This window comes from Barbus barbus (genome assembly GCF_936440315.1).
Source record: "Barbus barbus genome assembly, chromosome: 2".
NCBI classification, from domain to species: Eukaryota; Metazoa; Chordata; class Actinopteri; order Cypriniformes; family Cyprinidae; genus Barbus; species Barbus barbus.
This window is the reverse complement of record NC_136730.1, coordinates 33,175,011-33,185,456: the sequence shown is the minus strand read 5'-3', so window position 1 is coordinate 33,185,456 and position 10,446 is coordinate 33,175,011. Positions and strand designations below refer to the sequence as shown.

The 10,446-nt window shown below is 34.7% G+C and overlaps 2 protein-coding genes across 3 annotated transcripts in view; one reads left to right on the top strand and one right to left on the bottom strand.

Moving 5' to 3' along the window:
* Nucleotides 1–729: 729 nt before the first annotated feature.
* Nucleotides 730–4,979, bottom strand: rwdd (RWD domain containing 4). Of its 2 annotated transcripts, XM_079434787.1 has the most exons (7): nucleotides 4,781–4,979; nucleotides 4,383–4,463; nucleotides 3,804–3,913; nucleotides 2,737–2,887; nucleotides 2,415–2,526; nucleotides 2,287–2,336; nucleotides 730–1,367 (listed from the first exon to the last, which is right to left on the bottom strand). In XM_079434787.1, exons 1-7 carry the CDS (start codon nucleotides 4,802–4,804, stop codon nucleotides 1,335–1,337), a joined length of 561 nt encoding a protein of 186 aa, XP_079290913.1. In that variant the 5' UTR covers nucleotides 4,805–4,979; the 3' UTR covers nucleotides 730–1,334. The 2 variants fall into 2 exon arrangements, with proteins under 2 accessions (XP_079290913.1, XP_079290914.1); XM_079434788.1 differs by lacking the exon at nucleotides 2,287–2,336 and having other exon boundaries at nucleotides 4,781–4,961.
* A 3,311-nt stretch (nucleotides 4,980–8,290) lies between these two features.
* LOC306843920 (disintegrin and metalloproteinase domain-containing protein 33-like) overlaps nucleotides 8,291–10,446 on the top strand; it is a 70,306-nt gene continuing 68,150 nt past the window's right edge. Inside the window, exon 1 of the mRNA XM_079375642.1 lies at nucleotides 8,291–8,690. Within this exon, the coding sequence (XP_079231768.1) occupies nucleotides 8,567–8,690 (124 nt within the window). The 5' untranslated portion in view covers nucleotides 8,291–8,566. The remainder of the gene's footprint in view (nucleotides 8,691–10,446) is intronic.

The following is a 10,446-nucleotide window of genomic DNA, read 5'->3' as shown; positions in this document are numbered from 1 at the left end:
TCACACAGCAAAATAGCGCACAAAAGCAAAATGGCGTAACTTATGTTACTTGTGATTTTTTTTGTGGCAAATACTGTATTCACAAACAAACATTAAAAAGCGTATTTAAAAAATGTAACTTAATTTTGCTAGAAATGGAAATCACTGCAGGAATCCTTAATGCTATTGAACAAGAATATTTAAACCCTATTCGATTTCATGGAGAAATTCTTAATATAATGACCCTTCTATACAACTCAAAATAATATGAACCTTGAATTTGTTTTCGGGGGAAAAGGAAGACATTTATAATTTATTATCTTAATACGGTGTTTAAAATAATCTGTACTTCTCGATTATTAACGTCTGTTTCAAGCTGCAACTTTCATCGGGTTAAAAGGTTATCAGGAGAGCATTGCTTTAGATATGTTGTATTTTTATAAGCAAGCTGGCTTATGGTTTTTTTCTTTTTATAAAAGTAGTTCATGTTTGTAATGATGCTTGATATCTTTTCAAGCTTCAAACTTCAGATATGTTACACTTTATTTTATACTATAGTTATTTTGTCTCTCACTTCTGGGTACAATCTTTTTTTTTTTAGCCTTAAATGTGTAATAAAGAAATTAAAATTTGAGCACACCATCTATCAAAACCTTTCTGATCCAGATCCTTATTACACTATGTTGACATATTTCTTAAAGCCCTTACACACAATGTTTTTACATTAAACAAGAGCGGCACCATTTGATCTACAAAGGACTGTGCTTTAAAACACTTTATTTCTTTAAAAACACACACCCATAAAATATCTTTCACATATAACATCAAAATGTAAAACTTGAAAGTCCACTTTTTAACCCCGAAATAGATGGTTAGTATTATTTTATTTAGCTGTTTTAATTTGAGCAGGAGGCCTAATGAGGGTTGCCATGTTGAGATCACATGACCAGCTAAATAATACATGTTTTATTCTCTGCACTGCACCTTTTAACTATCCATGATACAATTTTTAAAAGGAAATTTCACTAGATGAAACATCACACTGATGTTAGGTTTATTAAGTCACGCCCAACTGTTCTACCAGATCCAAAGATACAAGCTTTTAAACCGATGTCAATTTTCTTATCACACACCTCATGATGTTCATGCGTGGCGTAATTTAGCACACGCTAGTGTGGCTCCGAAGACACATGTCTTTGTGACGGCAGAGCTCATTGTCAAATCGGCTCTGTGGCAGCTTCAGGTGAATTGAAATCATGGCCATGTTCAGCTTTCATAAAAAAAAAAAAAAAAAAAAAAAGTGCACAGAGACACATTATGCTACTTCAATCCATCGTTTCTTCTCAGGCGTCGCTTTAATCTTCATCTTTTCCTCCAGTTTTGCTCAACTATATAAAAGAAAAAAAACAAGAAATATGTAAAAAGATTATAAATATACACTACTGTTCAAAGGTGTGGGGTTTTAAAGAATGATGTTTTTGAAAAAAAGTCTCTTATGCTCACCAAGGCTGCATTTGTTTGATTTTGAGAAAAATTACAAATGAAATTTTGTACTGTAATATTTGTAATTTATTCCAATTTAATGCATCCATGCTTAATAAAAGTATTAATATATTTTAAAAAATGGACAACAGCCTTTGTAGTAGTATTGTTTCATTGTGACAGTCGGTTTTTTTTAGTTTTTTTAACTATAAACAGTGTTTATAGTCTAGTACGTCATTGAAATGATTACATGAATGTTTTATTCAAAATACAAAGGCCCCAAATATTTGAATACTTTAGTCATATGTAAGCCATTATAACAGAATATCAAATCAAGCAGCATCTACAAACAGATGATGCTAAACATTTTGTCAAAACTTTCTGAATTACTTGAAACCAAATGCTCCCAAGGTGATTTGTAGTGGATGTATGTTCACCTCAAGTTCACACAGGTATCCAACCACAGGTGGACTTCATATGAACTGTGCCCAAATACTTCTGTCTATTGTTTTATCTAATTTCTGTGAAATGCTTGAATATTTTTCTTTAAAATAAATGTCGTTTGATCTTTTGATCTAATGTCACAACATTCAAACAATTTAGGGGCCACTGTATATTATAGCCTGTATATTCTATATGTATATTATATACATATAAACTGCTTACATGCTATTTTTGTTGGACAGAGAAGGTGACAATGTATGGATGAGATCCCCATGCAAAAGAGAAAAAAGACAGATTATAAAACAAGTTTATGAACATTTAAGAATGTGCGATTTTATTTTATGTCAAATGGCATTTGTAGTAAGTCTTTTCTTAACTTACCTTAATAACATCTACCCAGTTCCAACCTCTTGGCAGTTCACCCTTATTATCTGTTCATTGCAAAGAACAGTTTCACATCAGTGGGCATTCAAAGCCAAACTTATTTATTTTTTGCTAACAATACTGACCTGTTTTTGCAATCAGTTTCCTCTTCTGTGCTTTGGTTAGTTGCTCTTTCTTCTCCTTCTTCTTACTGACAGAGGTGGAATTATTCATGACATCGCTGTTGGATATCAGGGTCTGAGAAACAATAGAGTCCTTACATTATTTACAGGAGCCGTGACAAAGTCATTGTGAACAATCTGAATGCAGCAAGGCAGTTTCCATAGCTACAAGAGACCTTCAACTGTTACAGTGATATGCTGCTATATAAAGTCAAATAAATCAGAAAGCACTAGTCCAGAGATTGCACAATACATTCAGAGAGCCCAACACTTCTAGAATACAGACCACAGCGGATGTCACAGGCTGGTGGTGTTCCATGAGTGTTTCCTGGTTTTCTTTGGCCCACTCAAAAAGCGTGTACATCATGGCAGTGCCCAGGTTGGCCTCTACCTGTTCACTCATCTTCGAGATAATGTACTCCTTTGTCTCCAGGGATCTAAAAATAGATGTTTGATTTTTAATCCTGTTAAACATAATGACACATACCCTCGGTTTCACAGACCAGGTTTAAGACTAATTCCAGACTAAAATGTAAGTCTGAGCTGTTTCAACTGAAAGAAACTTTCTCTGATTGATCTTAAAATATATCAGTGCCTTTATTTTGTCTCAAAATGCACACAGTAATATTTTTTCTAAGGCACGTTTATAAAAATTACTTAAATGTCCTAATTGAACTATGGCCTAATCCTGTCTTAGTCTAAGACCTGTCTGTGAAACCGGGCCATACTATTCTATAATCTAATACAATTGACACTGCTATTCAAATGTTTTGGGTCAGCAAGTTTTTTTTTCTTTAAGAAATTACTTTATTCGCCAAAGGCTGCATTAAATTGATAAAAAGTAACAGTAAAAAAAAAAATTAAATGTTATAAAAATTCAGAATACATTTTCTGATAAATGCTGTTCTTTTCTGAACTTTCCATTCATCAAAGTTTATCACAGTTTTTATTTATCAAAATATTGAGCACCAAATCAACCTATCAGAATGATTTCTAAAGGATCACATGACAATGAAAACAGAGTAATGGCTGCTGAAAATTTAGCTTTGCCATCACAGAAATTAATTACATTTTAAGATATATTTTAATCAGAAAAAAAAGTTGTAAATTGCAATAATACTTCACTATATTACGGTTCACTGTATTAATGATAAAATAAATGCAGCCTAGGAGAGCATAAGATACTTCTATTAAAAACATTTAGAACCATTGTGTATATTAAAATACAACGTACCCACTGCTAATAATCAAACACATCGAACTCCATAAAAATCTATAAACATAGGTAAGCACTTTTCAGCCAGGAAAGCCACAATTAAAAACTAACACAATTAAGCACTGAGAACAACTTACATTCTGTTGTTGAAAAAAGCATCTAATGATATGTGCGGGGCAGTTTCAGGATAGCTCTCTGGCCATGACACTTCTAGCAGGAAGGATTTGGAGTCATCAAGATCTCCTATCTACAAATAAAAAAGGAAAAGACACCATTCAGACACAAACCATGGCATTACCACAAATTTGATGATGCAGATGATGCAACAGTAGCGCTAAAGGTTTTTGGAACCGTATTAATACAATATAATCTCAATACTACAATATATGTATACGGTAATGCTTTAATGCACTAAAGTACAGAGATAAACCAAGGCACTCCTATTTATTTACATAACTGTATCTTCTTTCCTGCATTTAATTTCTGCTCTAATTTATTTACTAAACTAGTTGTCTTACTATATAACCAGTGGGCTCTGTGACAAATTACTAATGATGTTCCTCATTTGTAAAACACAATTCTCGGCTAAATTAATACATGTAAATGATCCTGGTATCTGTACACCATAAATAAAACATCTCTGTAAGCCAAAGTAAACTGTGTACTTATGACATTTGTCACACCACTGAAGCATTTGTGTGTGAAGCAGTTCTTACCCTGAACTGGAAGGAAACAGGGCTGAGCTCTTTAAAGCAATCATCTCCTTCATAGATAGAGCGTAGAGCCTCCAACTCCATCTGCACATGAACACCAGATTGTCACAACACTACCACGGTATTACCATGTTTTGGACACGTACCACTAAAAATTCAGTGGTATACATACAGTAATAGCCCTGTACCATGACACAACCACTGTCATTTTTGCATAATGTTACATTTCAGAACCACATGTGGGTAGAAGAGTAAAATGTTACATTTAAGAAACAAATATAAACATAAACAAAGTTCATTAAGTTTGTGATTAGGTTAGAATACACAGCCTTCATTGACCCTCCGCACTGTGGATGAGCATCTTTTAGCTCACGTGCGTTAGCTTTAGCTGTATCTCTCACCTCCTGGTCTTCATTGGCAGTCATGTTTTTCGCCAATCCAACACTTTAAACCAGTCATAAACAGCGCTGCTGTACCCAAAATAACTTTTAGACATTTAAGAAAATCAACATCCTTTAAGAATTTCTCGTGTAACTCTGCTATGCTTGTCTACACAACACAGAAGAAGGTCATCTCACAGGAAACAGTCACATTACTGCCGCCCACAGGACTGGAGAACAGAAAGACATACACTCCCTCTGTAACGACCCTTAATTGCCCCTAGATGGCGTCATTCATTTCAAGTAGCCTATCAAAAGATTGTGGGTAACGGCGAATGAGTGAGAAGTAAGTTTTAAAATTATAAGAAAATATGCATCTACTCTTTAAGACTTTCACCGGCCAGTTATTGCCAAAGTTTTAATGAGCCTTGCGTACACATAACTTATAACTATAAAGTGTTTTAGTTAAAAAGCTCGTTTTGTTTTTTCTTTTTCCCCCAGCAGTCTTTTTTGACTCAAACTCCTCTTAAATAACAGTAATTCTGTGAATTCCATCCTCATAGATCTAAAAAAAAAAAAAAAAAAGAATCAGTGTAAACATTTTTTTGCAGCATTTGTGTAAACAAGTGAGCAAAATAAAATCACACTGGCATACACAATGACAACAATCAACTGAATATTAAGATTTTACCCAAGGTGTGCTTCAGAATATTTCAAGAATGTCAAATTAGGAAAGTTGCCATACATGTTTAAAATGCTATGCCTTTATATATTAATTGCAATATTTGTTGGCTGATGGTGACATTTTTCTTCTCCATTCTGTGTTTCATGATTGTGTGTGTGTGTGTGTGTGTGTGTGTGAGAGAGAGAGAGAGAGAGAGAGAGAGAGATTACCTATAATAGGCTGTTTAAGGCTGTTTTTCATCCAATGCTGTATGATTTTTTTTTAAAAATTTCTTCTTTGGAACAGAAATGAAAGTCATGGAAGTCAACCGTAACAAAACTGTTTGATTACAAACTTTCTTCAAAATATCATCTTTTGTGTTTCACGGAAATGTCATACAGGTTTGGAACAACACAAAGGAGAATAAATATTGACAGATTTTTAATTTGCTCCCTTTAATAGCAGTTATTATTGTGACAACAAGTATTTGCTTAGAAAACTCAGATCATGTTTTATTCAAAGTTTTATTTGAAGTTCATCATTTCCCATTTGCATTCTAATTAATGTGGCTTCACTATTTACATAATCTAATCAGGACAAAACAAAATAATTTAACACCTTTTACTTATAGTTCACATTTACATAGTAATCAAGAATCAGCACAACTCACTTTCTGTGCAAGCACCTTCACGGCGACATGAATGAACCAGAGGAACTCCTCAAGACAAGGTCAACAAGATGTCCTAATTGAGTCGTGATTAAAGCCCTCTCTGATCATTGAGCAAAGCCACCTGCCTTTTAAGACTGAGCTGAGGTGTACCAAAAAGTCGGGGGCAGAAGATTATATCTTAGCTCACATCTGACAGCCCGATAGCCAAATTACCTGTTGGGAAGATTTACTGTTCTAATTTCAGATCTATTTCGCCAGACCTCTACAAGCTCTTTCATTAAATAAGCCATCCAAAAACAGTTTATGAAAGACACAACTCAGGGTCAAAAATAAATCATTTATCATCTGTCTGCAAATGCAATATTTATCATAGCTTCATTGGGCTAAGGTATCTGGTGTACAGTGGCATGACCCTAGAAGATGGGATATTGCTTTTCAGTGAGTCCAGTGAAAAGGCAGACATACTTACATAATGTAATATAATATTTAAAAAAAAATAAAAAATATTGTCCCACTGACAGATATTTTCTACTTTCAAGCATAAAATCACTTAATGTTGATCATGTTTTTTTTTTTTTATCTTAAGCTATTGTAAGTAATTCTGCTTGCTTCTCAAGTACTTGATTTAAGACAAGACAAAAAGAATAGAATAGAATAGAATAGAATAGAATAGAATAGAATAGAATAATGGTTTTACCTGCATATAATATAGTATAAAAGTAAAAGTCTTTTTGATGTGGGGAAGCAAGAAGCCATTTCACCACCCTCCACAAGCGTTCTGTTATGTGCATTAACTTTTGAGCACTCTGAACGCTTGATTCAGTTCTGTGGCTTGTTTTGTACTCCCAAAGCTTACGTGGCAGAGCATATGGCACCGTGGAGCCAAAAGTATATATTACGCTATTGCATGTTTCTTTAGGCAAAGAACTGCAGGCAGCAGGCCAAAGCTTAAACTCCCACAGTTTGAATTGCATGACTGGTTGGCTCTACAAAATCTCTTTTATGTCTTGGATGTACAAAGTTGCAGGAGGCATATTGTGTGTGCGCTGTAAACCATTTGCATGCTTTGTTTTGATGGTATTGATGTTTAAAATCTAAATGGATATAGCATTTCCTGATGACTGAGTATATGATAAAGTCACAGAAATCACACTGCACATGCTCTGTTAGGAGATCCATTTTTATTTTCAGGCCCACAGCAGTTCTGCCAGCATTACATATTGGATCACAATGCAGTTATGTGCCTGCTAGGGACAAAAAAAAAAAACTTTATGCAGAATTGTGGAAATAACAGAATTTCAAAATGCAGGTGAAACTATTCTATTCTATTCTATTCTATTCTATTCTATTCTATTATATTATATTATATTATATTATATGTGACATGTGACCACAAAACCAGTCGTAAGTATCATGGGTATATTTGTTGCAATAGCCAACATTACATTCTATGGGTAAAAATTATAAATTTTTATTTTATGCTAAAAATCATTAGGATATTAAGTAAAGATCATGTTCCATTAAGATATTTTGTAGATTTCCAATCATAAATATATAAAAACTTATTTTTTTTATTAATAATATGAATTGCTAAGAACTTCATTTGGACATCTTTAAAGGTGATTTTTTTGGGGGGGTGCACCGTCAGATTTCATATAGTTGTATCTTAGCCAAATATTGTTCTAAGAAATCATGCGTCAGTGGAAAGCTTTTTTATTCAGCTTTCAGATTATGTATAAATCTAAAAAAGAAATTGACCCTATTGACTGGTTTTGTGGTCCCAGAATTCAAGAAGAGTCACGCTAGTCTGAAAAGCTAATTATTAGCCTATTTCAATGGAAGCCCATTCCTGCCAGGTGGGTAAATCATAATTATGACATAAAAGTCAATATTGTGACTTATAAGTCATAACTATGAAATTCTGAAAATTCTATGAAAAATTGTATCTCATGAATTTTGACTTATAATTCTGACTTTTATCTTCCTTTTTATTTTTAATGTTACAATTTAGTTACTTTTTTAGTTGTGATTCATAGTTGTAACTTGCTATTTCGTAATTTATGCCACAAAGGTTTTTTTTTTCTTTTTTCTTTATGTGGTGGAAATGGGCTTTGGCTTTCCTACATCGGTTTAAAACAAACGTCTAGCTTGACGAGGCCGAGAGACCATTTCAGATGTTTTTTCCCAGCAGGGGTCTGCTGAATACAGTGATCACTGAGTCATATATTCACTAAGCCCTGGCGCGTGCTTTCAAGTGCCCAAGACTTCACAGATCTTACTCCTCTTCCTTGGTTGTGTTCTCTGTCTGCTCTTAGTAGGACGGTTTAACGAACACATAATGGTTCGTGTGGTTCACGCAAATCGAGAGGGCAGAGCTTAGCTGACTCAATTACATCTATTTCTTGTTTCTTCTCACGCTGGCGACTGAATACAGAGAGAGGCGAGACGGAGAACAGCACCGACCGCCACAGGGATGTATACCAAACACAGACAGAAAAACGGACACATTTCATCGACACGATATGTGTTTGTAATGCTATCGGTTTTTCTCTTTAACGGTTTACTGGAAATTGTAGGCGGAAATCCTCGGGAGGAAGGTAAGACACCACTTTTTTTTTTTTTTTTTTTTTTACCCAGAACCTACTTGAAAAGTTATTGTCTTTCAACCAGTTGCGCGCATCCGTGAAGAAGTTTTCTTGCGGGAGATACGCTTTTAAATAACTTTGAAAAGTGTAGATTTGATGCGTAAATGCATTGTTTGCTTGGGTTATCGTGTAAACAAATTCCTCTGAGCAATAATTCATCAGTGATTTCTTCTTCCATATAAGGGCGGCGATGTTGCCCACGTTGACTAATGCACGAACACTTTATTCTCAGCTGATTGTTTAAACTAATGTTGCTTCAGGACATTAGCAGATGTGATTGCAGCTTTATATTGATCTCAACATAAATTGCATGGCGAGGGAGAAACTACGAGTAGGTTTACGGATCGAGAAACGGTTTTTCATAGCCGGCTGTATTTTTTAAAGCACAGGAACCGAATGAATTCTGGATCATGCATCCGAAGTTCTGAACTAAAATATTCTGCGAGTATTTATTGCATAGCGCTGATACTATAAAAACACATCGTGAAACAACAGCGCAGTTTAGTAAGATTCCCGAATGACTCTTTATCAGTCAAAAACAATCAAGTGTAATCAGATTTCCAAATGAGTGAGTCTTATGAGCCGCTTCTTCTTAGTGCCGGTAGTCCCAAATGATTGACTAACACAAATCGGTTATTTTTATTTAATCAAAAACATACATCGCGAATTAAAGAAATGCATCTCAAACGACAAAAGTGCGTTACGATGAACTCTTAGGAGCTGAAACACTTCTGAATGATTTGGTGTTATACTCGTACTGTGTTATGTTGTAGCAACAAGTAGATAGCCTACTTAAATCATAGTAGGATGTTCACGACGAGTAGAGCCTAGTTGGTGATTAAATAGCCTATTTGTTTTGTTTTTTGATATATTATTTATTTAATTATTGGGCTGCTATTATAAGAATTGTAGGCTATTTCCAGTTTTTATAACCTGCATGTTCTTTTCCCCCTATATTTCTTGTTTAGAAGTACTTAAATAATCGTTAATGTAGGATATAAACCTGGATCATGGACCACAAGCAAAATCCCTTTTTAAAAGCGACACATTTCTGTCAAACTACACTGTACGGCACAAAACAAATCGATTTGATCTTTAGACATTAGTCAGTCTTTCAGTTGTGTAAAACAATGATGTGGGATGTCAGCCTTAATGACAGGACTCCATTAAAACCAAACTGTTATTGATGCAGCAAATCTATTACTGTCAATTTTATAAACCACAACATGATACCCAGCATTCAAGAAGTTCACTTTATTAACACCCCAGACTCTCACTGATCAGCAAATGAAAGAGAAAACAGGAGACCGTTGACCCATTCGAATATTTCATCACAGGCATCATACTCTGTCATTTAAACACTGTGTGTTTTAAAGAAACTCAAACAGGCTGTTGGTCTCAGGATATCATGTTCAGTTCTGTTCCAACAGAAACGACACGAGCTCTCCGCTTGTTCTGCGTGTTTGGAGAAGTTGCTACATCTCTCTGAGATTTGACCGGGGACTCTGGGACCTTCACTGGGCTTCAGTCTCCATATTGCGTGACAGACCTTTAATGCATTTATAACAAGGCTAGCGATATTATCTACGACAGGCAAGAGCTATTAGCAAGAGCAAATATTCTGCTGAGCTGAGAAGTTGATGTTAAAATATACTTATTGCTTGTTTATACCTGGATTTTAAATGATGCACAAAGCTAGCCTATTGTT

Bases quoted from the DNA above. Each gene is read 5' to 3' on its own strand.
- rwdd (XM_079434787.1), bottom strand. From the start codon at position 4,804: ATGACTGCCAATGAAGACCAGGAG. The intron at 2,337-2,414 runs GTCAGTATTGTT...TGCAATGAACAG, and splicing joins GAAACTGATTGCAAAAACAG to ATAATAAGGGTGAACTGCCA. The intron at 1,368-2,286 runs GTAAGTTAAGAA...TCTTTTATATAG, and splicing joins ACTGGGTAGATGTTATTAAG to TTGAGCAAAACTGGAGGAAA.